This window comes from Ambystoma mexicanum, chromosome 1p (genome assembly GCF_040938575.1).
Source record: "Ambystoma mexicanum isolate Mex_15411 chromosome 1p, UKY_AmexF1_1, whole genome shotgun sequence".
NCBI classification, from domain to species: domain Eukaryota; kingdom Metazoa; phylum Chordata; class Amphibia; order Caudata; family Ambystomatidae; genus Ambystoma; species Ambystoma mexicanum.
Genome location: NC_090921.1, coordinates 526,349,668 through 526,377,402, shown reverse-complemented (window position 1 = coordinate 526,377,402; position 27,735 = coordinate 526,349,668). Strand labels below are relative to the sequence as shown.

The 27,735-nt window shown below is 42.1% G+C and overlaps 1 protein-coding gene across 1 annotated transcript in view; it reads right to left on the bottom strand.

The window, feature by feature from the left end:
- The window catches only part of APBA3 (amyloid beta precursor protein binding family A member 3), a 369,129-nt gene that overhangs the window by 73,214 nt on the left and 268,180 nt on the right, over positions 1-27,735 (bottom strand). Inside the window, exons 6-9 of the mRNA XM_069649423.1 lie at positions 20,525-20,686; positions 20,075-20,254; positions 16,673-16,885; positions 2-121 (exon numbers count right to left, since the gene is read on the bottom strand). Of these exons, the coding sequence (XP_069505524.1) occupies positions 2-121; positions 16,673-16,885; positions 20,075-20,254; positions 20,525-20,686 (675 nt within the window). The remainder of the gene's footprint in view (position 1; positions 122-16,672; positions 16,886-20,074; positions 20,255-20,524; positions 20,687-27,735) is intronic.

Below are 27,735 nucleotides of genomic sequence, written 5' to 3'. Positions count from 1 at the left end.
CAATTCCATCTTCCACACAGAACCCCAGCTGATGTTTTGAATCAGGCCGTCGTATGATTGCAGTGGTAACTGGGGGACAGTGAACAATGCTCAAGGTGACATCCCTCAGTGGTTTGAGATCCTAAAAGAAAAGAGAAGGGTTATCAAAATTCATCCAGGTAATAACTACAGACGATGAGGAAATCCATATACAAGAATATGAGAAGACAGCTTCCTCCATTCAGCTAAAATTGGAATTCAGTGAAAAAAAGGATTCAGGTTCCTGCACCAATTCTTTCCAACTACTTTGCTGCTTACCCAAAGTCACAATTGTATTTGGGAGTGGGAAAGGAGAACTCTGAAGGCAAGGAAGAACTGGCACAAATGCAATGTCCAGGACAGGAACTTATTTCGAGGACATGCTTCCATGTTAGGAAAGTGTCAGGCAACACATTCAGGTTATTATGAAGAATATCTTTCGTTATATTTTGTTCCATACCAAGTAGAATATAGGTGAACATCACAGAGAAAATGCTGAATGAAGACGCAAGGTGAGAGGAATCTGTGTGCAACAGACCAGAGAGGCAGATAGTGATCTTCTCACTTCCACCTGGCCCCACATTGTTCACATCCAGACCTTCCTTGGTCGTCCTCTCTCCCTAATGGGTACATGTGTCTGCAAAGCAGGGGGGTTGATAGGTAAACAGACTCATTTCCCTAGCTCTCTGGGCTTGTGTGTGCGCGGACACAAAGATTTGAACAAAATCTCTAATTTTTAGAGCAGGGCACTAATTGGGTGTAGCAGAGAGGAGATACGTAGGTGGCATTAAAGAAGTCAATGAGCAGAATCTTCTGATTAGCAAGGTGGGTAGAGTAGGTTAACATAGGAAATTAGTAGAGGAGCCAGAGGATATTATGGTAGTGAGAGAACAAAGTGGCTAACTCAAACTTGGGAAGAAAGATTCAAGGCAGACTACTGGTGCAGCAAAAACTGAGAAAAGAACTTTGTTTCAGTCAGTCAGGGGCTGCAGGGAACAAGAAATGTGCAAAAACTTCAGTGCGTAGGGGAGTTTCTGGAGGGGGTTAGCACCACATGCACAAGTGGAGAAACACCCCAAAAGTGTTGTGAGGGAGGGAGGGGGCAACATTGCTTAGCAGCTCTTTTTGCATGCAAAATTGCAACCTATATTCAAAGAGCTATCTGAGAAGTTGAAGGGAGGACCAAATACACAAATGAAGAGGCTTGGTATGAAAGCAGCAGAGACATTAAAAAAAAATATCTGAGGAATGGGCGGCAGCAGCAGAGAAGATGCAGTGACCCAGACAGTACAAAAGAAGCCCATGAGAATGACAAGACAACAGGAGGGGCCGTAACAAAAGAAAGCAGCAAAGAGTGGGAGAGAGGCAGAGTTTCTGTGCCTTCTTTAAAGCAGCTTACCCGTGACTATGGTGAGGCATGTGGTGAGACCTGAGCGGATGATATGGTCCAACAATTTAGACCAAAGCGCTATTATTGAGCAATTTAGCAGATCAGTGTGGCTTCTTTCAAATTACTATTAGTGAACCCCTCCCCTCCACACAAACAAATCAAATAAACTATATGCCATACTGTGAGGAATTCGACCAACTGCACAGGGAGAGTGTGCTCGCCTGGGCTTTTTGATTTTTGTTTATTTAAAAGAATGAATGATGGGAGATCAAACTCTGGAAAATGTGGTGCCATTGACGCACATTTTCCACACCCACCAGAAAAATAGTCATGTACTCTGGGAGGACACAGCTTACCAGCGCCACCCTCCCCTGTCATGTGTAGATGACAACCAACAGCTGTGGGTACATCAAAAGCCTTGGCCATGAGCAGCCTGATTAGCATTTCAATGCCCCATGGATTTGCATCTCCATAGTTACACCTTGCTGGTGGCGAATACTGAAGAATATAAATTAGTAGGCCTCGGGGAAGGCCTGGGTGCAGGAAGTGACAATGGAGACCACAGACCAGCACCTCTTTGTAATGCAATGTGTCAGTTTGGTACAAACACCCCTCCTTGGTATGAGATAGCAGTAAATGTCCTGTCTGGAACCATTCCTTTCAGAGCAGGGAAGTATGTGAATTGTAGGAGAGGAAAGTCTGCCTGCAAACCCCTACTTAAAAAGGAGGCCAATGTTGTGACCAAGCACCACATAGGGCTCTGTTAATTAGGGAGACACTTTGATGTAGAGCAAACATGAGGATGGGTGGGAGATATATGTTGTCATCCTTCCCCTGTGTTGCTCCGATTCTGACCTGAAGCATTACTGAAGATTGTTGGTGGGGACCCAGGATTGGTTCATTAAGGTGGGCTTAGCCTGCACCAATCACTGGGGCCCGTTTGGCTTTAAAAGAGGGCTTAGCCCTGTAGTATTATTTAGCGTGTTTTGGGAGCACAGCACCATTGCATGGGATTAATGTATTGCTATAATGTGGTACAGCAACTCATGTGTTGCCAATGTGACATGTAAATGAAGACAGGCTACTCAGTCAAAAACACAGCAATTTTTATCACATTGAAAAACGCATTTTTTTCTTCTCTCTCATCTGAAATGCCTCTGTTGCAGGAGACACATTAGAGGATTAATGAACTAATATAATTAACAGTCCTAACATGATCTTAATTTATTAACATCATAATGTGTTCTCCAGTGCAAAATGAGGTGGAAAAAAAACAGGCTCTGAAAGTCATTTAAACGTGCACTTGGATTCATTTGTTTTTTCTCTGTTCACTATGTTAGCTGGATTCAAAATCTGCATGCCAGGAAATGAGTAGATACAGTTTCTAAACCGTATAAGCCAAGCCATTGTTAAAAGAGGAGGATAGATTCTTGTGCATTTTCATTGGTGACATGTCAGCTGAAGGGCTGTAACAGAGGTTTCTTGGTACATTTTGGGGAGGAAGAAAGGCAGAGGACATTTTACACAGCTCCGGGGAAGACCTGGCTGGAGTTTCTATGGGATTTCCTGATTGAGAGGTGCCGTCCCATTCCATTGCTGACTTTCCCAGACTGAAGATTCCAGTCGATAAGCACTGGCTCGAGAGACCGCAGATCAGAACTGCATGTCCTCGCTGGGGTGCTTTGAAGGAAAGACTTGAGCCATTTAAAGAAAGCGACCAGTCTGGGGAGTTTGCGTGCTAAACAGCTACAATTCGCTGGTAATTATCTTGTATGAAAGTGAGGGTGCGGTATGTGCATGAAACCTATTTTAGACAGGCAGTGTAGCGATAGCTTTTCACTGTGTTCAAATGACACATTTTAATGTTGCCAGCTGAAGGCAAAACAAACGATGTAATTTTTCTCTCTCTTGTGCAAATATGAAATGAAATTCGTAGTGTTCTTGCATTTTGGCTTTCTCATGTTTTTATTAAAATGAAATTGTGATAACACAGTCTGCCTAAGAATATTCTTGTTTCTGTTTCATTTGGTGTCTAAAAAAGAAATATTATACCATAGAGGGAATGATGCTTAAAGCGCCAAGTTTCTACGCAGATAAAGTAATGTTATGAGCAATTATAAATAGCTGTGTGCGTGGTTCCACTCAGTGTATATATGTGTGTGTGATTTCTGAGTGGAACATAATGAAATAGTTTGCTGGACGTATACGAGTCAGCAGAAAGAGAGGCCTCTGGAAATAGTTTCACTAATGTAAATAAATTAGTGATTATACCACATGTTATTGTGAATACTTTATGGAAGCATAGCTCACTGGTGTAGATAAATCAGTGATAACAGCCATGAGTGGCATTCCATATGAAAATGTGGTGTTCTTGAATAATGTAGAAGCCTGAGGCCTCTAGAGATCACAAGAACAGTCTAAACAAAAGAAAGGGGTTTTGTATGTTGGAGCCACAAATAAAACAAAGAAATTATGCTCATCACTATACCACAACGAAATGCATACCAACTAAATGTATCTGTGTACTGAAATAATGCATATCCACTATATTACTATAATACCAAACCCAATCTGAATGCAAGAAGTGATTATTGCTGAATTACTTTATTTTTGGCGGTAAGAAAATACTGCTAGGCCCCAAATATACACAAAATACCCTACATATTTATGGTGCGCTGCAGGCCGGGAAAGTGATCATAGAGCACGCAGTGTGTCACTAAAACGAATTTCAGAATGTCTCAAAGGGAAACCACATTCTCAGACCTAGTGCAATATTTAGAGGCAAAGTTATTTGCACATGGGACGTGGTCATCAAACAGTACCTCAGAATGGCATGACCGCATTCAGGGTGAGGTGCAGAAAGAAAAACTAGACAATATTTTTGAAGAAGGCAGCATAATTCAGGTCTGCCTTCTAAGGTTATTAAATGCAGTCGATAAAAATGCAGAGAAAGACTGTTTGATACGGCTATTCGCCAAAATCTGGTTTATTTTGAATAGGTCCCTGCGAATGCAAGAAAATGACAGCCCAGCTAATTAACAGGTTAAAGACTGACTTAGATGGGGCAAGTAAAAATCAGGAAATGTTAAGAGCAGAATTGGATGTATGCCAAAAAGACATGCAGTTAAAATGCAGAGATTTTGATGTTCAATTGTCCAAAAGCAAGAAACGATTTGAGGACAGTGAACAATAATTGGTACACTTAAAAGCATTGGTGGACCACATTAGACAAGATAAAGATGAGGTTGTGTCAGAGATGCAGATTTTACAAAAAGAACATTATGAGAAAGAAAGTGACCTCCAAAATGCCGAACAAGAAATGGTTAAAATGCTTCAAGAAAGAGACAAGAGGAATAAAGAATTTAATGAGTGCCAAATGCAAATGTGCAACATGCAGGAGGTAATTAATAAAATGAGTGATGAAAACAACTATTTGCAAAACGAAGCAAACAGGCTCCTTAAAAAGTGTAAGGACTTAGAACAGCAAATGTGCATTCTATATGTCCCAGGAGAGGCGGCAGGGTACCACATTCAATGGAGTTGAGGTGAATTCTATTTCTACCCAAAGGGCTAGTGCCCCAGTGACTGAGCCGGTGACTGAACTTGGTTGCAGCACCCTTGGGGATTTGATACTCCCATTGGGGGCCGCCACCAATCCCATAGACCTGGAACCAGGGTTGAGTCACCAAGTAGTGCAATTCCATGCATTGCAACAAGTAGCCCCATAAAGATAATGAACTCCATTAAAGCCCTGATCAAACCATTTAAAAAAGGAGAGGATTGTTGCATTGAGGATCACTTCGAAGCGGTTCATGACATTTTTAAAGCACTACAGATACCTAAGGAACAGTACAGGCAATATTTTCATTTAACTTCAGATGCCCCGACGGCCAGTATTATAAGAGGATTGAATGAACAGCAGAATATGACATGGGCGGAGTTCGAAAAAGATCAGGCGTCATTTTTCTCCTTTCCAGTCATTGCAGGAGGCAAAGAAAGTCGCTTCCACAATCACTGTAGGGCCTAATGCATCCCCTCGGCAGTTTTTACAAGACTTAAAAAGAGCCTTTTCTCACTTTGATGTATCTTTTGACCCCAATTCCAATGAGTTTAAAACTGCCTACTTCTATGGGCTGCAGAAAGACATCATATCCCAATTGGTCCGTGAATTTGACCGTGACAAGTCCCTGGAATTAATTGTACACCAAAGCACAAAACTATATGAGGTACTATATTGCCAGGGTAGAGAAAGTGATAAAATAAGAGATACTAGACCGAAATCTAAAAAACCCTCAGCAACAGTGAGGGGAAATCAGGTCAGCCAAAATGTCCATTGAGTCTGCTCAAAGTCCAAGTAAAAATAATTTGGCACCTGAACAGAGGAGTAATCAACAAAGGTCATCACACTGCACCAATGTTCCAATCACATGATCCTAGTAATAGGGAGAGTTACATCAGTCCCAGGTACTTAGGAGATAGGCCCCAGGGCAGGCTATCGACCTGATATGTCAGGTATGAACAATAACCAGAGACAAAATCAGGATCAAAGAAATGATGGTCCTTATCAGACATTGGGGACACAAAGCAGATTTGATCCCAATACCATGATATATGGTAATCAGGATAGACCCCCGATATGTGGATCGATTTGCTGATAATGGGAATAAACATAGGGGCCAGTACCCACAACCTGAGAGACAAGACATGAGATAGAACATGAACTACACTTCACGTCAGTACAATGATTCACCACCAGGGGACTACAACCAAAGGATGGGTGCACCCCGTTCCCCTCCGCAAATGAATCAAGAGTTCAGGAACCATCCCAATAGAAATCATTCTCCTGAGAGGTATCAGAATAGATCCAACCAGGGGGAAAACAGCCAATATCGATCTAGGCCACAGAGAGCGGATGCTAGAGAGATGGAAAGATTCCAGTGCCTCGAGGCCCAAGTGAAAATGTTGGCTGAGCAAATAGAAAAGCTCTGCACAACACAAAAACAGTCATCAAAGGAGGGGGCAGATGGCCATAGCAATGATCGGGGGGCTTCTGAAAAGTGACTAAGTACTTATGATACCTGCAGCGCTGAAAAGACAGTTTGCTCTGATGTAATTTTGCATAATGACTCTGAGATGCCTAATGATTTAAAAGTGAAAATACCAGTACATGAACATGTAACAGAAAATGCAAATACTTCTAAAAGAGAGGTACGGTTTAACCTAGAACTAAATCAAACATTGGCGATATGTACAAATGAAATAGGAAAACCTGAAACCCCAAAAGAACAAAGAGACAGGTTTAAGAAAAATGACTCATGCATGGGGAATACCAGTGAACCGGGAGTAAGTGCCGATGCTATAGCTCCTTCCCTGGGCAATCCAAACAATGACCAAACACAGGCAGGAAAAAGAAATACTCAAAAGGAGGGTACAGGTCAATCACCTGAAGAATTCTTTGAATCACATATTTTTGAAGAGGCTAAAAGGGCTGGTAGCATACTGGATAATCACAAATGCACAGAATTAGACAATGACAAATTGCCAAGTGATGTTACACATGTTCAGTTGGAGGGTTGTAGTGTGACCTCTGATGATACCTGGATGGATGGGCGAACGGTGGCCACACTCTAAAAAACCTCTGAACATGGGGAAATGAATAAAGTTTCTCACAGTAAGTAAAAAGTAAGGAAAAATGTCTTTCCATTTACCGATGTACTTAGCCAAAAGTGAAAAAGGCCTGAGAAAGGTGAGCCCTGAAATCAGTAAGAATCAAGGTCCAGTGCATAATTTTAACGGGGAGGAGGTGCCTATTATAGGCGCCACGGAGGTTGACATAAAGATAGGTAAACACAGAATGAAACAGGAGGTATTGGTCACATCCATTTGTGATATTCCATTTCTAATGGGAACAGATTGCCTGAAAAGATTATCTCCGCTCATAGATGGGGTGAATGGAGTACTGTGGTCCTTAACCAAAAAACCATTGAGACCTAAGAAACTAAAATCACAAAACAGCAATATAAATGAATGTCACACCGTTACAAAAACAAAGGATGCAGTGGAGGTGTATCTCCAGAATAGTTGCATAACTAGCGTCACTGTTATATTAATGTGTCAAGACAAGATGCAGAGTGAAAAAAAAAAATTACCTGTACAAATATACTTAGACCCAAGGAAAGAATGGCAAACTGCCATAGATGAGCACACCTTACGTTTTTATTTAAAAGAGAAGACATACAAACAGAATACTGCTCCTAGAGCAGGTTCAGAAAAACACATTACTACTCTTGCTGAAATACACATGGAAGATGAACAACAATGGGTGCATGTTGGGATAAATGACTATTCTAAAACAATAAAAGACACTTTAGCGCTTGAACAGGAAAGGAGCTTCATTAACGAGAAATTGTTGCAAAAAATAATGGAAAGGGAGGAGATCCCGAAATTTAGGATTAAAAACCAGTATGTCTCTGGTTTGGACGGTCCAGACTTTGAAAACTGAATTGCAGGTAGATGCATGCTGAAAATTAGCATTGGACAAAAAACAATTTACCATAATGTTTGGATAGTGTGTGGAACGCAAAATGACTTTTACATGGGCAATGACATCATGCACAGAATGTGTATGGTGCTAGATTTCCTTAATCAAAAGATATGGTCACGCATAGGTGGGCCGGCACCTGAATTTGAAGACAAAAGAAGGGCTTATCATTGCGCACAGCTGGTCCCTTATGCAATTGAATTACAAATGAGGAAAGATACTGTTATCCCTGCATTCACAAAGCAGTTTGCAATAACACTGAAATGCAAAAATGGACAGCAGATGAAAGATTCTGATGCATTTATGTGTCTGAATGAATCCATAAAACAGCAGGGCCTGTATTAGGAATACATTCCATTGGTAGATGTGGGTGAAGGGTCTGTAAAAATGATGGTGAATAATAAAGGTTATCAGAATATTCATTTAGAGGACAACTCCCCAGTAGGAATTGCCATACAAAAATCACATTACACAGCTGATCTAAATAACATGGTGATTGGAAATATCCCTGAAAAATATGTAGATGCTAAGGGTGAATTGCCAGAATACCTGGACTCTCAGCCCAAAGGGATATTTAAAATTCATTCTGTGTACCCTTATGATTCAAGCAAGACAGTGTGCTGTCATCAAGAGGATTGCATAACATTTAACCAGAATTGCCCAAAATGGTAGAGGAGCAGATTTTGTTAGCGGATGCATGTGACAACGAGGAGGATAGGAATGAATTGAGGAAGATATTTATGGAGTTTAAAGATGTATTTGCAAAAGATGCTTATGATTGTGGGCTAACTAATTTACATGTGGCACACTTCCGGAAGGGTGTAGCAGAAGCCCAGTATTTTTACGCCAGTATAGACTACCGCTGGCATGTTTAGAATCATTGGCAGAGATTATTAAAAATTTGGAGTCGCGGAGAATCATCAGGCCCATTCATAGCACATCCAATACACCTATATTAGGTGTGTTAAAACCAAACGGTCAATGGCGACTGTGTGCAGATTTGAGAGAGTTAAATAAAAAAGAGTGCTAGTATCCAGATGGCCACTGCCATTCATTGATCAGGGATTAGCTCAGGTACATGGTTCAAAAGTGTTCACCACATTAGATCTCACCTCTGGATATTGGTGTGTGCCAATGGCAGAGGAGATAGAGAATTTATTTTCCTTTTCATTTGATAAGACTTAATACGCATGGGTTAGAACTCCATTCGGGTATGTCAATAGTGGGAGTGAATTTGGCATATTTTTGAGAAAGGCTATGCCTGATGCAGCAGAAAGAGGAACCATAATTTATGTGGATGATGTCCTGATAAGAAATGAAAGCTTGAAAAGCCATTTTGATGAAATAAGACATGTTCTTGGCCAATTGCAGAAAGCAGGCGCCAAAGTATCTTTACAAAAAGCACAATGGTGCAAAAAAAAGGTCAATTTTCTAGGCCATGAAGTGACTGAACATGGACTAAATTCACAAAAGAAGAAAATAGAGGCCATACAGAAACTAAAAGATCCTAAAAATGTGAAAGGGGTAAAAAGTTTATTAGGAATGACAGGCTATAACAGAAAGTTCATTGAAAATTATGCTGAAATCACTCAACCATTGACTAAACTGCTTAAACTGAATACACCCTGGAAATTGGAAAAAGAGCAGTCTGAGGCAGTGGCTAAATTAAAGGAATGTCTTGTAAAGGCACCATGTTTAGCATATCCCATAAAGGACAGGGATTTCTTTATAGAAATAGGTTTCTCTGAACATTGTATGTCAGCAGTGTTATCACAAAAACATGATTTGAATCACAAAACCATTGCATATGCAAGTAAGGCATTTTCCCAAGTTGAAATTAAATTCAATGAATGTGAAAAGGCCCTATTAACCACTGTGTGGGCGCTACAACATTTCTGCCCCATTGTTCAGGGAGAAAAGGTGATTATTGAGAAATCATCAACCTTTGCAATTTTTAGAGAGTAAAAGAATTAGGTCAGGTAATTTAGTGCAGTCCAGAATCACTTCATGGACGCTAGCATTACAGGGTTTTCCTGTAGAAGTGAGATATGGCCAAAATAAAAAAAGCCCAATTGCTCAAGGTTTAGAAGGTTTAGCAGATTTACAAGACTGTGCAGCTGAACCAGTATCAAATGAAATAGAAGTGGAACCTATTTGGCAGGAATTTGAACTATCACCACACAAAGCTTTTGATGAAAAAACATGCAAAGACTTGCCAACTGTGTATGTTGATGGTTGTGCCTTTCACATTGAAAATGACAGTAATAAACAATTAGTGTCAGGAATAGGGAATGTCTGGTTGAAGTGTGAAGGTATCCCGAGTATAGGGATGAGAATTGGTGCTAGGAGCATTCAGGTAGCGGAATTGGCAGCCATTTATAAAGCAATTGCTACTGCAGTTGATAATAAATTCAGTGAAATTGTCCTGGTGACTGATTCTGATTACGCACGAAATAGCTTTGTGGAATATATACCTGACTGGAAAGCGAGAGGCATGATTACATACAATAAAAAGCCACTTAAACATGGAAAAATGATACAAGCCATAGACAAATTGGTGTCAGAAAATGATTTAACAATATACTGGAGGAAAATTCGTGGGCATTTGAAAACTCCAGGAGAGGATAAGGAAGGAAATGATGAGGCAGATCACCTGGCTAAAATTGGGGCTGTGATGGGAGAATTGCTATCTATTGAACATTTACTGGGTGAAATACAAATTCATGCAGTAACACGTTCTAACCAAAGAAGAAAGATCAACCAGTGGTACAGGCGAGTTATGATACACCAGACCAAGATCTGATTGAGGCACAAAAGAATGATCGAATTTTGGGAATCTATTATAATCATTTGATAGATCCTGAAAAAAAACCCTTAACAGAAAATGATTGTATGGGAAGAGTTGAGGTAGCTATTAAAGAATAAAAAACGAATAAGACTACAAGATGGATTCATGATTGGAGAGTCTGTAACAGGAGGAATACAGTGGGTGGTACCCCTTTCATTCAGAGGGTTAATGCTACACCATGCGCATGATGCTATAACTGCAGGCCACAGAGGCTCACAGAAAACAATGGAAATACTAAAAGATTATGCTTATTGGCCACATATGTCCCAAGATGTAGAATTATATACTGGAGGATGTCTAGTATGTGCCAAATTTAAACCTGCTTCACCAATGCATAGAGCCCCATTAATGAAAAGAGGTCTAACTCTTCCATGGTCAGATTTGCAAATAGACTATGAAGGGCCTGTAAAGAGGTCGAGCAGGGGGAACCGGTATATTTTAAGTGTGGTATGTTTGATGTCGAAGTGGATTGAGTGTATTCCTGCACCAGATTGTAGTGCGCAAACACCAGCCACATTGCTGGTGAACCATGTGTTTTCAAGATTTGGGTTGCCACAAAGAATAGAATCAGACAGAGCAAGTCATTTTTACAAGTGCTCTAATGAGTAAGGTATGGCAAATATTGGGTGTGAAGAGAAAGCTACATATCGCATATCGGGCGGCTTCTTCAGGTGGAATTGAACGAAGCAATAGGTCTGTTGTGGACATTTTAAAGAAATTCATGACAGAAGCAGGTTCCAGCTGGTATTTACGCTTACCTTTGGTTCTGATGGCAATCAGATCAACTCCTGCCAAAGCAACAGGTATTAGCCCTCATCAAATTTTGACAGGTAGGAAAATGGTGTTACCACAACACCTGCTATACAGGACACATGAGCAAACACTTGTGAGCGCATCCACAGTTCATGAATACATTGATGAACTGAGGAAGCATTTACAAAATGCATTTGCTTTTGTACAGAAAAATTTAGAAAGCTGCTGACAGTGCAAAGTCATATTATGATAAAAAGATGTCAGTAAAGGAATATTGTGTGGGCGATCAGGTGTATAAATTTCATTTTGGAAAAGGTAAACAGAAAAATTCCAAATTTCTAGCAGCCTGGGAGGGGCCATATCGAATTATAGATAAGGTCTCTCCTGTGGTCTATAAAATTTTGAAGACTGAAGGTGAAACAGCAACAGAGCAGTTTTTTCATGTAAATCAAATAAAACCATGTCACCCTAAACATGAGATTAAACAACTTGAGCGTGTAGAAGCAGATAAAGTCCCTTGAACATAAAAAGGTAAAGTGAATGGGCCTAGTCAATAGAAGTGGCAGAGAAGTTAAATAAAGATGGTTGATTATGATAATGGCACATAAACACTGTAATATATGTGAATATATACATTAAAAAAAATGGAAGCTAAAACGTATGGAATTGGTGTGAAAATGTATTAAATATTGAATGCTGTTTTATGTATGTTTTTTTTCTCTTTAACCGATGTTTAATTTCAGAAATCAAGAGGAAAAAGGGCGAAATATAAAGCATGTTTTATTTTTGGCAAAAGGATGAAGTTAGTATTGTGCTATGTACTTAATTTGTTTCTTTTCTATTTGGTTTAGAATATTAACATATTTGTACCGGAGGTCACGGGAGACGATGGAGTCCTGGAGTCCCCTGGATGAAGATCGAATGATGCCTGCCCGGGTGGAGGTGAAGACAAAGTAACCAGAATGCCAAAAAGTGATGACTCCTATGGGGAAAGGATCCAAGAGTGCCAAGATGGAAGAGTACCCGAATGAACCAAATGATGTGACATCGCTGGTCGCGACATATCAGAGGCAGACAAGTGTCCTGGAGTATGGAGCTGCACGTATTTATTATTTTAATTAATTATTTTAATCTGTTATGTTAATTCTTTGTTTTAGTTATTTGTTTTATTTTATTATTTTGTGATTGAACTCAAGTACAAAAGTAAGACACTGGACTATGGACACTTCCATTGGGAAGAAAAATATAGAACATTTTTATAAGAACTGATGGACTAAAAAATTAATTTTAATATTATGATTGAACAGTGATTTTTCAATTTTCATTTTTCACACCTGAATATTAATTGTATTGGATTGTTACATTTTAAAAAAGAAGAAAGGGAGCAAGTTGGATTCCTTCCAATTGTGGCTTGGACCATTGCCAAAATTCTCAGAAAAAGGAGGGGATATGTAGGATTATTTTGTGTGTTTTGGGAGCACAGCACCATTGCATGGGATTAATGTATTGCTATAATGTGGTACAGCAAGCCATGTGTTGCCAATGTGACATGGACATGTAAATGAAGACAGGCTACTCAGTCAAAAACACAGCAATTTTTACCACATTGAAAAACGCATTTTTTTCTTCTCTCTCACCTGAAATGCCTCTGTTGCAGGAGACACATAAGAGGATTAATGAACTAATATAATTAAAAGTACTAACATTATCTTAATTTATTAACATTATAATGTGTTCTCCAGTGCAAAATGAGGTGGAAAAAAACAGGCTCTGAAAGTCATTTAAACGTGCACTTGGATTCATTTTTTTTTCTCTGTTCTCTGTGTTAGCTGGATGCGAAATCTGCATGCCAGGAAATGAGTAGATACAGTTTGTAAACCGTATAAGCCAAGCCATTGTTAGAAGAGGAGGATAGATTATTGTGCATTTTCATTGGTGACACCTCACCTGAAGGGCTGTAACAGAGGTCTCTTGGTACATTTCGGGGAGGAAGAAAGGCAGAGGACATTTTACACAGCTCCGTGGAAGACCTGGCTTGAGTTTCTATGGGATTTCCTGATTGAGAGTTGCCGTCCCAGTCCATTGCTGACTTTCCCAGACTGAAGATTCCAGTCGATAAGCACTGGCTTGAGAGACCGCAGATCAGAACTGCATGTCCTCGCTGGGGTGCTTTGAAGGAAAGCCTTGAGCCATTTAAAGAAAGTGATCAGTCCGGGAGTTCGCGTGCTAAACAGCTACAATTCGCTGGTAATTATCTTGTATGAAAGTGAGGGTGCGGTATGTGCATGAAACCTATTTTAGACAGGCAGTGTAGCAATAGCTTTTCACTGTGTCCAAATGACACATTTTAATGTTGCCAGCTGAAGGCAAAACAAACCATGTAATTTTTCTCTCTCTTGTGCAAATATGAAATGAAATTCGTAGTGTTCTTGCATTTTGTCTTTCTCATGTTTTTATTTCAGAAGAGGATTGTCTCACGAATGGTAATGTATCATTTTAAAATGAAATTGTGATAACACAGTCTGCCTAAGAGTATTCTTGTTTCTGTTTCATTTGGTGTCTAAAAAAATATATTATGCCATAGAGGGAATGATACTTAAAGCGCCAAGTTTCTACGCAGATAAAGTAATGTTATGAGCAATTATAAATAGCTGTGTGCGTGGTTCCACTCAGTGTATATATGTGTGTGTGATTTCTGAGTGGAACATAATGAAATAGCTTGCTGGACGTATATGAGTCAGCAGAAAGAGAGGCCTCTGGAAATAGTTTCACTAATGTAAATAAATTAGTGATTATACCACATGTTATTGTGAATACTTTATGGAAGCATAGCTCACTGGTGTAGATAAATCAGTGATAACAGCCATGAGTGGCATTCCATATGAAAATGTGGTGTTCTTGAATAATGTAGAAGCCTGAGGCCTCTAGAGATCACAAGAACAGTCTAAACAAAAGAAAGGGGTTTTGTATGTTGGAGCCACAAATAAAACAAAGAAATTATGCTCATCACTATACCACAACGAAATGCATACCAACTAAATGTATCTGTGTACTGAAATAATGCATATCCACTATATTACTATAATACCAAACCCAATCTGAATGCAAGGAGTGATTATTGCTGAATTACTTTGTTTTTGGCGGTAAGAAAATACTGCTAGGACCCAAATATACACAAAATACCCTACAGCCCCTCACTGATCAGATTATCTGTAGAGTTGGAAAGCAGTAAGAAGGACTCATTTGGACCTGAGCTGAAGGTTGTCTACCTTACATCTTCCACCAGTGAAGGAAGGCCAGGAGCTCCAAGAGGGAAGCAAGATCCCTCCCCTAAACATGTCCCAGGGAACAGAGGGAGATACCATACTCAGAGGACCCGTACAGCAGCTCCAGAACCGGTACCCAGCCAGCACTTTGCATACACTGCTAGGTTCTGATTGCAAACTTCCTAGGTGGGAAGTGCCGGAGAGTCTCTGGACAAAGGACAAAGCCGTCGCCTGCTAACACCCTCCTGAGCTCTGGGCTGTCCGCCTTAAAAGGACACAAGCCCTGTGAAGAAGCTAGGAGGAGTGCCACACAAGCATCATCCAGCATCCATCTTTTTAAGGACAATTTAGAGACAGTCGAGTCCTCGAACCACAGCTGGCTGCACCGCTGACTGTTGTTAAGCTGCAGTAATCAGAGCCGTCCGAGATGACTCTACCAGCATTGCAGATCCACGAATACGCACAGAGAACGATTCTGGGCCCGAGCCGCCGCCTGCTGAACTGCCTGCCGCCTGGTACCTGTACCCGTCTCCCTCCACTAACTCTGCCCGACGGGCTGTGAAGCGCCTTAGAACCGCCTTGTCAAGCACCAAGAACTTCTTTAGCACCAAGTACATTGTGGCTCTGCCCCCCTGGTCCTTCTCTGAAGGCCCCTAGAGACAGTCACAGCCCTTTGGAGTTGAAACCAAATAACCTTGAACAGTAAGACAGATTGCTTTACCAACTACCCTCCTGTCAGTATCCAGAGTGCATCCCTTTCCTTTGTGAAACTGTGTGTCCTCTGTGTTCCTTCACAGTGTGTGTTGTAATTGTAGTGTGCTAGAAATGTATGTTGTAGTATTGATAAAGTAGGTATTTTACTACAACCTTGACCGGACAGCCCCTTTTATCATTGGGCAATAATTGTATTTTCACTGTGTTTCAACTAACCAACGATCCACGACCTTGCGGAGATAATCCTGCCGTTCCGTCCAAGTTACCAAAATTGGTCATGGAGGTCTTATAATTTACTTGTATTCCATTCTGTTTGGATCCCCTCTGGTGTACTAGAGTTGTGGGGTTGATTGATGGTTTAGAAACCGATATTCATCCCTGGACCACTGGTTCCCCCGGAAATTGATCGTCACACATACGTACTATACAGTTAAAATATAAAACTCATTTATATAGTATTGATTTAGGATAAAATACTGTCAAATAAGTGATTTTAAATATACTAACAAAGTTTATATCAAAATAAAAGTAAAAGGAGAGGACATTGATTTCACTTCACCTCACAAACACAATCAAGGAGATTACCAAACAGTTCAGTTCTAAGCCCGTTTGAGTCCCTGGACGGAGGAAATAGAAGGGTTAACCTTCCAATAGGAAATATGCCATAAAGGCAAACAGGCAGTAAATAAAATTAGAAATACTGAAATTATAGTGCTAGGCCAGACAAGGTGCCACTTGCGTGGTTACTGTAACACCAGGAATTTCTACACAATAAATTAAAGTGATTTGTAATTCTAAAATGTATAATAAAAATCACTGGTACATTTTAAAATGACAGCCTTTAACCAGACTAATTTCCCTAGCTTTATGGGCTTCTGGGTGCACAGACACAAAGATATGAACAGAAGGTCTGTCTTTAATGTTTAGAGCAAGGCAACAATTTCTGCGTGCATACGGGGGGTGGGTGGGATTAGCAGAAAGGAGATGGGTAGGTGGCATTAAAGAAGTCAACGGGCAGCATTGTTTGGTGAGCAAGATGGGTACAGCAGCTTAACATAGGAAATTAGTAGAGGCGACAGAGGACGGTGATAGTGAGAGAACAAAGATGTTCACCCTTTTACCCTGTGCAATCAGATGCTCACCCGGATGATGTTCTGGCATGTGGCCAGAGGTAGCCCAACCAGGCTGGTTCCATTGATAGACATGATCCGATCACCGATGCTCAGCTCACCGGATTTCTCAGCTGGCCCTCCGTGCATTAGGTTGGCAATGACCACTGTAGGCAGGATTGAGCCCCAGCCTGATTCCACGATTGCAATGCCTAGAATCTCTCCCTTTTGCTTCTGGATGCAGATCTATCATAAGAGAGAAGAGATATTGTTAATGCAATTCCATGTGCACATGCCAAACAAAGCCCAAGTTAGCGGGGATGCGGCTTATGTGATGGGAAAACAACTGGCTATTAGCCAAGGGAAGCTGCTTTGGGTTAACACGCCAGACCCACTCCAACTACTATAGCCATCGAAAAACACATGTTAGATTTATTCGGTAGTGCTAAAGAAAATAAACAAAAATAAACAATTGTGCAAGTGAGAATTTGAGGGGGAAGGAAGCAGTAGGGTTTGCAGCAACATTACTGCAAGTACTGGCGTTCAAGGATGGTATGTGGATTTGTTACGCGTCTCCCCTCCATTGAACATCTGCAATATAAGATGGATTTACTCCCACCGTAAGAAGGTGTAGAGAAGGAGATGTACACGTCACTCATGGAGCCCGGCCCCTCACCTCCATCATATTGGAAGAACAGCAAAAAGGCACTGTGCATGACACCTGGTATCGTCCCATTACTGCATCGGAGATATGAAAGACGCTAGGCGATCTGACAACCGTGTCGAATGTACCCTCGAACTGAAGTGGTAGAAAGAAGTCTGAAGACACCATCGGACATGGAAGAACTATAAGTGAAGTCTGACAGGTGTAAAGTGATGAAGAGAAGAGGACACACTGAAACTATACATGAATACTCAAAGAATAAAGATGTAACTTAAGTAACAAAGTAAATGAACATGTGGATACAAAGAAATCATATATACTGAGAAAAGAAGTAAGAAGAAATGCATTAGATATTATACACGCAGAAACGCAAAGGTAGATGATAAATATAGAAGCTTGCTACAGTAGAAAATATAGCATGGGTAAAGCAGCCATGTTGAGAAGATGGGCGTCAGTTTTCATATAACAGGGAGCTAAAAACCCCAAGGAGAGAGACCAAGGCTGCAGAGCTGACAGGCACTGAATTACAGATTCATTCAAGAACAAAGAATATTTGTTTGGCTAAGGATCAAGGATGCCACAGTGAGAAAACAGCAAAATACAAAAAGAGTCAAAGAGGATAAGCCATGTACACAAGGAGTAAACATTTGCGAGTGCCAAGTATTGGACAATTAAAAGTGAAGAAAGCATATGCAAGACGGAGCAACCAAGTCTCCAGGCTAAGAAGAGTAATAGCATCCCATATCATTCAATTAAATGGCACTTAATAAAAGGACAAATCATGGTCTCCTCATTCGGGTATCCGGTCATATTTTTGAAACACCATTATGTCGAAAACATTTTGCCGAAATGTTTTTTTCCGAATATATATTTTTTTTATTTAATGGGTTGTTTTGTTTGGTAAGTAAAAAAGTGTTTAAAAAAAACGGGGGGTTTCGGGGGAACGCCCCCATTTAAAAGATAAAATAAAAAAATAAATAAAAAAAAAACATTTTCTGCAAATGTGGGTCAACATAATGGCATTCGAAAATATGCCATTCGAAAATATCACTATAAACCCCTCATTCGTGGTGCAAGACCAAAAAACAAGGCCTATTCATAATGCTCCAGACGAAGAATGCAATGTACCCTCACTGCCTTAAAAGCTCCAGATAAGAACAGTCAGCAAGGTCAACTGCAAAGAAGAATCCTTGGCTTCGGGCCTAATTGATGAGATGGTAAGGCTAATTGGCCAAGTGGACAGTTGTCTGATAGTCCCAGCACCTGGGTTTAGTTCTGCTTACGTACTGTTAATGAGCCCAATGTCCAAGGTTGGATGAGGGTGCCAACCAATCAAGATGGGCAATGCGATGGACTATGCATTGTTGCAGAAGCCAATCCGCTGCCGTTATTGGTTGTTCCAGGTGTGCCTACCAGATAAGAGGCAGCCAATGATGTTACTAACACCTAAATAAGCTATAGTTATGTATGTTCCCCTAACCAATCCCTCCGCTCGATATGTTTTTATAATTTGCCACGAGGATGACGTCATAGGTGATGTATATTGAGGTATAGAGACTTTGTATAACAGAAATGTATTTGAGTTTGCAACTTGTTAGGCTTGCGAGATTTTCCTGCTTTATTAAACTGATAATAATAGTACTGTGTCATATTCTTCGAGTCTGTCCGGTTATTTTGACAGGTAATTAGCTCTGGTGTTACCATCCAGCACTCGATACGCTCCAGGTGCCAGTGCACAGGTAATGAATAAACCGTGTAGTGTCTAGAATAGAGCCAGATGTAACGTTTCTGCTGAGGGATGATGATCATGGATTCATCTGGTTACACGCTGTCTGCATGCATGTAAACGAAGATCTGTCACATCCAGTGTTATACTACGTCTCGGACTGGCCTATAGGGCAATAGGCCCATGGCCGAACCAAAAACACAAAATGCTGGTGTGGGCCACTTTTTTTTACCAATGCGGGCAAGTTTGATGAGTTATTTCACTATGAAGTTAGCAGTTTTGACCAGTGTTGGTGAATACATTTGCATAATTTGCATCACATTTTATCAAAAAACTCCCCCTTGGGAATTAATCAAACAGTGTCACAAAAGGAATTAATATCCATTTGCAACTGTGGGCCACTTTTTTTATTGGTGCCATAGACAATTGTATGGCCCAGTACGACCCTGGTATACTACAAGCTAAGGTAATGAGGAAGAGGTTTTGGGAGCAGTAGTGTAGAAATATGATAATGGCTTGTACCCAGAGAGTCACAATCTAAGAGTAAAAAAACAAACTGTTTCTCCCTTCAAAAACATGGCCAACGTTCACCTATGTTTCTGTGTCATTCGTTTACAGTTTGGTTTGCATCATATGGCATTATTTCTCTCCCAAGTTTTCAGAGACTGCTGGTCAAGATTGACATCAATGAGAAGAATTAACAGCAGCAATTAAACTAAACAATCCGTTACAATGGTGTGTTTCCTTGGCAAGGCATGATGTAATGTACAAATGCCTGGTGTCTATAATGTTGGCTTGATCTTATTGTTATAACCATTTAATCTGTCATGGGCTGCAAGTGTGTCTCAATTATTTCCAAATTACATTTCAATGTTGACTGATATTGCTAAAATAGGCAAAAGAGGATTTTTAAAATGTACCCTTAATAATGAGACATGGTTTTATCTGCCCCCTTATTCGAAATGGGGATGATGGCACGTCATTGGTAAAGTAGTAGCTGCACAGACTGTTTTATCAGTGAATGCAATGAAGGAGATGTTCTTACTTCTTTGCAGTTCTCCTGCTTGGAGAAGTGGACAAGGTCTCCGTTGTACAGCTCTTCCTGGTTGAGGACATTGCTGAACTCATCGGGTGTCAGCTTGCTGGCATCAATGCCACTGGAGTGCAAGAAATGCTGGTAGGCCACACTGAAAGCTTGCCCGATTGCTTGAGCAATCACCTGAGCCTAAAGGAGAGAGGAGACATTGGGCTAATGCATGATAAGGGCAAGTAATGGGAAATCAACGCTTTTTGAAGCACTGAGGCCATAGGGATGACATTTTAATAATTGCCGCCCTTTTTCCACACCGCTTCCCGTATTCCATTTCATGATATTGAAAGAATCCGGAACCACCTGCTAAACAGACAACGAGTATTTCAAAATATGTTCCTAGTTGAGGCTTCAATTCTGTATTGACATTGCCGACCTTTGGTTGAACCATGACCTGTGACTTACATCAGAGGAGTGGAAGACGTGGCAGATCATCTTGTAAAGTCTCTTCTCCCCAGCAGCATCCTCAGCTCGACGTGGGAGCTTCCTCCTGGCCATGAGCACAACAATGCTTCCAATGTCTGCAATGTAGGAAATGGTTTGCAAGGGGTGATCCATCATTGCCTCCTGCACAGGACAACACAAAGTACATGCAAATGGGATTAGAGTGTCGTGTAACACAACATATGTAACAAGGCATCAAAAGGGCACAATCAGTGCAAAACAAAAAAGTTTTATTTAAAACATTTGCCTGCTGCTAGACTGACACAAAAATGCTAAATGAGTGATCGTCCTCCCCAAAAGACTTGGCTAATTCATTCGGCAGTACAACGCTGTAATAATAGTAATGTATGGGGTTTCTCGACTGTTCGAGACAGAGGAGACTCTTATCTGATGTAGAAGATCGCAGTGCCAGTATCTTAGAAATTAACATTTCACAAATAAACATTTACCTGATCACATCCAAAAGACATTCCTTTTTGTTCAAATGGAGCAGGACCCTTCAGGCATCATTAATAAATGGCAAAAGGGTGTAGCAGTAGGAGACCGACACACAGCAGGGTTTGAAATGGAGGGGACCTGGGAGCTATTTAGCTCCTGCTTGCAGCCTAATAGAGCCTGGTTGGCTTGGCACCAACAGCTACTAGGAGCTACGTTTGGCTCCCCAGAACAAAGGATGCTGAACAAACAACTACATGCATTTAACTCTGTTTGGCAAAATCTATAAATACATATTAGGATACCTCTATACAACCTTTAAAGCTTTAAGGGCAATAAATAATGGAAACATTTATATATGTGCAACTTACGTGGAAGTTATGTTTGGGGAATGCCATGTACAGGCTCCTCAGTCCTCAGGAGAAGCTCCTGGTCACTGGTTAGTAAGGGATAACCAGGTTTAACTCCGGTTTATCCTATCTGAAATTCGAACCCTGTATGGCTGGGCATGCTTTTGGCTATAGACTTTTATTGAGGAAATAAAAGAAAACCCTGACTGGCCCTAGTTCTAAGAGCTGTTTCGTGCCTCAACCAATACTAAGGAATTGGTCAGGATGCCTGTCTAAAGCAAAAGCGTTCACCCTCCTGTGTCCAAAATCTACTTCCGACCCTTACCCCAGGCACGTAAATAATATCGCTCCTCTTCTAGAAAACAGCCAAAGTTCAATTCCAGAGGATGCAGAAACAAAATGTTCTCAGAAATTGCAAATCAAAGTTTCCAAAAAGGATTCCTTAGGTTGGGTTTTCCAACAAGGACCTCTGAACAAAATGTCTCATATCTCCACAGTGTTGGGGGGATGACTCCCTCCCCCTTTTGCCTTTCTCAGGTTCACAATGCTAGGACAAGTGCCTTTCTTTTCCTGGCTACTTTGCCAATGCTCACTGTGCCAAGAGAAGGACCCCCTTTCTCCTTTCTCTTTATACAATGTACAACACAAGAGGGTATTTCTCTCCTACCCTGGTTTCCCTTCCCGCTCTTCAGTGTTCACCAAGGTCACAGTCCACGTGGTTCACTATCCTGCCAGGTACTGTGATGGTAGCAGTGCTCTCAACGGCATTACAGTATTATGTGTGGGTCCCAGAATGTTCTTGTTTTTCAGGATTTATACCCGATTCATTATGCTGCCAGGTATTCCCCCTCAGGGTTCCCAGCAAGCCTCCCAGTTCCCAATCCTTCTCTGGCTGCTCACCAGCTTTCGTTTGCAGTTTCTGCGTCTCTCGCCCTTGCTCTGGCATCTCCTCTCCCTCAGCGTCTTCCTGCTTTTTGGGATGTGTACTCCACGTGGACCACACGGGTCGTCCTTCCACTCGACCATGGTAGATCTGTTCGGGATAGCATTTGTTGCACTTTCTGCATTCCAGTCCCTCCAGCGGCTCACGAAGCTTCAGCTTTCTTGAGGGAGGATCTCTCACTCGGTTCAGATGTCTCTCTTATTTCAGGTATATTCTGACCAATGGAAAGTCTGTAGACTAGATCGCTCACAATGGTTTCTGAAGGGGGGATCTATATTCTTTCCGCACTTCTTTCTCATCTCAGCACTGATCTTGCAAACTCCCATTGGGCCAGTTGGCCTCTCCTTCGTCTCAGTATATAGGGGACGCAACTCCCTTTTGGATTCTACACTCTGCCATTATCATTGTAGAAAGTAGTGGGAAAAGGAACAAAAAAAAGGGTACATAGGTACAGTAGAGAGGTGTAACAGGTAGAGTGGGGGGGAGGTAGGAAGGTGTGTTAGGTGGGCCATGGGGGATACCATGTCCCCCCCACCACCAGGTCATCACTAATCCCAGGGGGTGTCCCTCCCCATGAGATCCACCCGCTGAGTCCCACCGTCAGGGGGACTATTGGGTAGCTGCCTCACCGCCTTGGCCTCATGGGAAGGGGCTCTCTCTAGGGGTGAAGCAACGACATCCAGGGATTCACACTAAGCACATATTTATGAGTTGCAAGAAAACACACAAATATGAAATAAATTAGAACGGCACAGCCCTCGTGTACCCTCCCATATATTTGTTAGTATGGGTATCAGACTTTAAAAAAAACAAAACAAAAAAAAATCAGCCCAATTCAGTGTTTGAATAATTATCAAATTTTACGATGCAATTTCAATAGATAGTGATCAGTAGATAGACACAGGGACCAACATCCAAACATGCACGTGTGCACGTGCGCGCGCACACACACACACACACACACACACACACACGCTTGGGAGCTAGGATAATTGTGTGAAGATTTTTTCGATAAATGCAGTAATGAGTTTGCTACAGAACCAATAGTGTGAAAAATAATATTTAACATCAATCTGCCAAAAGATACTGCATTGATGAAGTACAATGAAACACGCACTTTTATCATTATGAGTTATGGAACAATGTCAAACCACAAAGTGATGTAAATCAATGTAGGGGACAACACAACAATGCACACTGTTCATTGGCACAGGAAAGCCCTAGCAAACGTCAAACACATCACAAGTGCCATACAAACAACGGAGATCCAAATGTATACGTAAAAACAAATTACCCAGTAACACAAGGCATTATAAGAATTATGCAGCAACAGAAGAATCAGTAGAATGCAGCACAAGCATACAAGAAAAAAACACAGACACAAAAGGATCATATTTTTAACAGAACCGGCACTGAGATGTAATCATGCATACAACACACCAACAGCAAGTAACAGATGTCTAGGTAGAACGCAACATAACGGGAACACAATGTTAGTGGTCTTTTATGCCATGCCAATCCCACGTCAGGAGCCGAGACCTCGTCTGATAATAAAGAGGCAAAGCAACCCCTCCAGTGACAGCCAGACCGTAGTGTAGGGAAAGGAAGAATAGCAAGGGTATACTAAACAAGAGAAACAGGGCTAACGCGTTTAAGAAATTACATTGAGAATAAACGAGAAGAACACAAAGGGGGATAATGATGCAATGATGTCAAATAAGTCACACGTCACAGTGCCACCCAGTAACCATCACTGGAATTTCACCTCCAGTTCAGAGCCACATGAGCAAAGTGTTGTGTGTATGCAAATTACCCAAATGCAAGCCTTTTGAGCTAGAAAACGGCCTTGGTCTTAAAGGGCTGTAAACAACTCAAGACAGATATTTATCAAGGCTGAAGACTACAAACCTGTTTTCATTATTACTATTATTATTATGTAGTATGCTCAGTTGGAGCACACTAATCGTTTAGGGGAGTAAATAAATCCCATTCCCAACGGGAGCATTTTAAAAGTAAAGAAATATGTAAAACAAATGTTTTGTAAAAATTATTTCTTTGCACCTAGTTATTATTTGCACATTAAAAGATGAATTTTTTCCTCTATGGATCATGTATCAATATTTTATTCCTGTGACGACATACGTGTACTATTTTATGTTGGGAGTATTTTCTTTTTTTTGGGAGGATTTGCCTATTGTTGGGGGAGTAAACGTGGCTGATACACCTGGGCTCAGTATTTTCCCTTGAAAGCAGTTTTCTGTTACTTAAGACAGAAGTGCTTTGGAAATTAGTGAAGCATAGAGGTGTGATGGAACCAAGAAGTGGTCAGAGCTTCCCCTACTAGTGGGTTCGATAAAGTTTGTCGGGTAGCAGCGATCGGTACCTCCTCATGTCCACAATTCGTCAGGGGTGAGTGATCAAACCAAGAATTGGCTGCATGAACAAAATAAAAAAAAAAACTGGAAGGGGGGTGTTCGCGATCATCAAAAAGTTCCATACCATCAGAGCCTCCTGAAAAGGATGATATTGCGGAGGCAGCAGTCTTATCTTGATGCATGTACGAGGAACAAAGCCCAGCCATCCCAATATGAAATAGGAAACTCCCAAGCACCCACAAACGAAAAGAGCATTCTAAGCACACCTTTTCAAACCAGATATTAAAAGTGGATGGCATACAGAAAGAACATACGCAGATAACGTACATATGCAGATATTCTTAACTTTGGCTTCGAGCATAGTGACAGAGCTACCGCAATAAGCAAAACGCAATAACACTTCTTAACCATGAAGCCCAGCCAAAGGTAAAACAAAATGCAAAGTGAAGGGGAATTAACGTGACAAACAAAATGCAACACATCCAAGTGCACCTACCCAGCAATAAACAGTGACACAAGAAGAACAAGTTTCTTTCTTACCTGGTAACGTTCTTTCGATGGGATGGTCCGATGACGTATTCCATATCTATGACATGTAATCACCACAGCTGTGCTGCTTCGGAAACTTTTTTCGGCGTCTGCGTCCTGCATCGATAACATCGATGCGCCGTCGTCGAGGACCTCCTCCGACGTCAGACGTCATCCAATGTGATAAGTAGGACGCACGACACCCGTAGCCTCAGTTGTAGTTTTTTCCCCCAGAACGTGTGACATTAGTCAACTGCCAGTCAGACACCAAGCCTTGCGGAATGTAAGCTGCAATCGCAAAAGAAATTCTGCAGCAGGGAAGGCAGGGAGCGATATGGAATACGTCGTCGGTCCATCCCATCGAAAGAACGTTACCAGGTAAGAAAGTAACTTGTTCTTCGAGGGGATTGGGTCCTCCGACGTATTCCATATCTATGACAGACTCCCAAAGCAGTACCAGAGCAAGGAGGAGGGAAAGAATTTAGAATCAAAATTTAGAATGGCCAATCAAATAGCAGAGCAAAGGACCGCCTTGCCAAAGGCCAGATCCTGTCCTCGGATGGAATCGAGGGAATAGAGACGTACAAATGTATGTACTGAAGCCCAGGTGGCTGCATCACAGATGTTGCGAATAGGAACACCCCTCTGCAGGGCAGTAGATGCAGCCATATACCTGGTAGAATGGGCCCGCAAGCCAGCCGGTGGGTCCTTACCCACCAAGCGGTAACACTCCGAGATGGCCAAAATAATCCAGCGAGACAAAGTCTGTTTCGTCACAGCTTGTCCCAAACGCTTTCCAGCGTAACCAATAAAGAGTTGATCGTCCACTCTGACCCGGGACATGCGTGAAACATAAAAGCTTAAAGCTCTCCTAGGATCAAGCCTATGGAGCCTCTCCTCTTCCTTACCAGGATGCGGAGGAGGATAGCATGCCGGAAGAACAACCTTCTGGGCCAAATGAAATTCCGTCACTACCTTCGGAAGAAAAGAAGGACGAACTCTAAGGACAACCCCGTCCTTGTGAAATACAGTGAAGGGTGGCTTAACTGAAAGTGCCTGTAACTCACTCACTCTGCGAGCGGAAGTAACCGCAACTGAAAACACAGTTTTCAGGGTTAACAGCCTCAAAGGGCAAGAATGTAAAGGCTCAAACGGAGCACCCATAAAAAAACTTAAGAACAAGGTTCAAATCCCAACCGGGCACCAGGAAAGGTGACGGAGGGAACACATTAGTGAGCCCTTTCAGAAACTGTGAAATTAAAGGGATTTTAAAGTAGGAACACTCCTCAGACGAGCACTTAAAGATGGACAGCGCCGCCAGGTAACCTTTAATGGTACCCACTTGCAAGCCCCTGTGGGTCAAAGAAAGTAAAAAGGACAGAACCATGGGGATGTCACATGCAAAAGGATCCACATTCTGAACTCTGCACCAGCCGCAGAACTTACGCCAACGGCAACGTTACAGAGACTTTGTTGCTGGCCTTCGGGCCGAGAGCAACACCTCCATCACGTCTACAGGGAGGTCCCAATCCTTATACCTCAACCTTTCAGAAGCCAAGCGTGAAGGTTGAGGGATCTGACCTCTGGGTGGAGAACCTGACCCCCCTCCCGTAAGAGCAGATCGTCTTGGTAGGGAAGACGACGTGGAGGGCAGATGGCCAAATCGAGAAGGTCCGGGTACCACGTCCTCCGAGCCCACGCCGGGGCAATGAGGATCATCCGGGAACCGAACTTCCGTAACCTCCGCAGCACTTGCGGGATGACGGGGACTGGAGGAAACGCATACAGCAGTGGGAATGACCACTCCACAACAAGCGCGTCTCCTAAGGCTCCTTTTGGAGGAAATTCCCGCGAGCAGAACCTCTCGCACTTCTGGTTGACACTGGAGGCGAAGAGATCCACTTGAGTGGTCCCCCAAAGGGCGAAGATCTCCAGGAGAATCTCCTGAGCCAACTCCCACTCGTGAGAGATCATGCTCTGCCTGCTCAGAGCGTCCGCTGTCACGTTTTCGTCTCCAGCCAGATGAACTGCCGAGATCGAAACTTCCTGCTGGATGGCCCAGAACTCGAGCTGCATCGCCTCCCTGCACAGAGGAAGTGACCCTGCCCCCCCCCCTTTTTGTTGAGGTAGTGCATGGCCCCTGTGTTGTCCGTCAGGATCAGGACATTCTTTCCTCGCACAGTCGGCAGAAAAGCCTTCAGGGCTAGCCTGACGGCCCTCAGCTCCAACAGATTGATATGGAGTCTGGACTCCGACGGAGACCAACGACTGCTGACTGTCAGCCCGTTGGCATGAGCTCCCCATCCCGTGAGGGATGCATCCGTCATGATCGTCACCTCTGGCCAGGGAAGCCAAAATGGAGCCCCCTTCATCAAGTTGCCTTAGACGGCCCACCACAGAAGGTCCCGGGCGACCGAGGGCGGCACCTGAACCGGGTCCGACATCCTGCCGGAGGACTGCGACCATTGCATCTTGAGTGCCCACTGCAAAGATCTCATCCGCAGGCGAGCCTCTGGCACCAGAAGAATGCAGGATGCCACG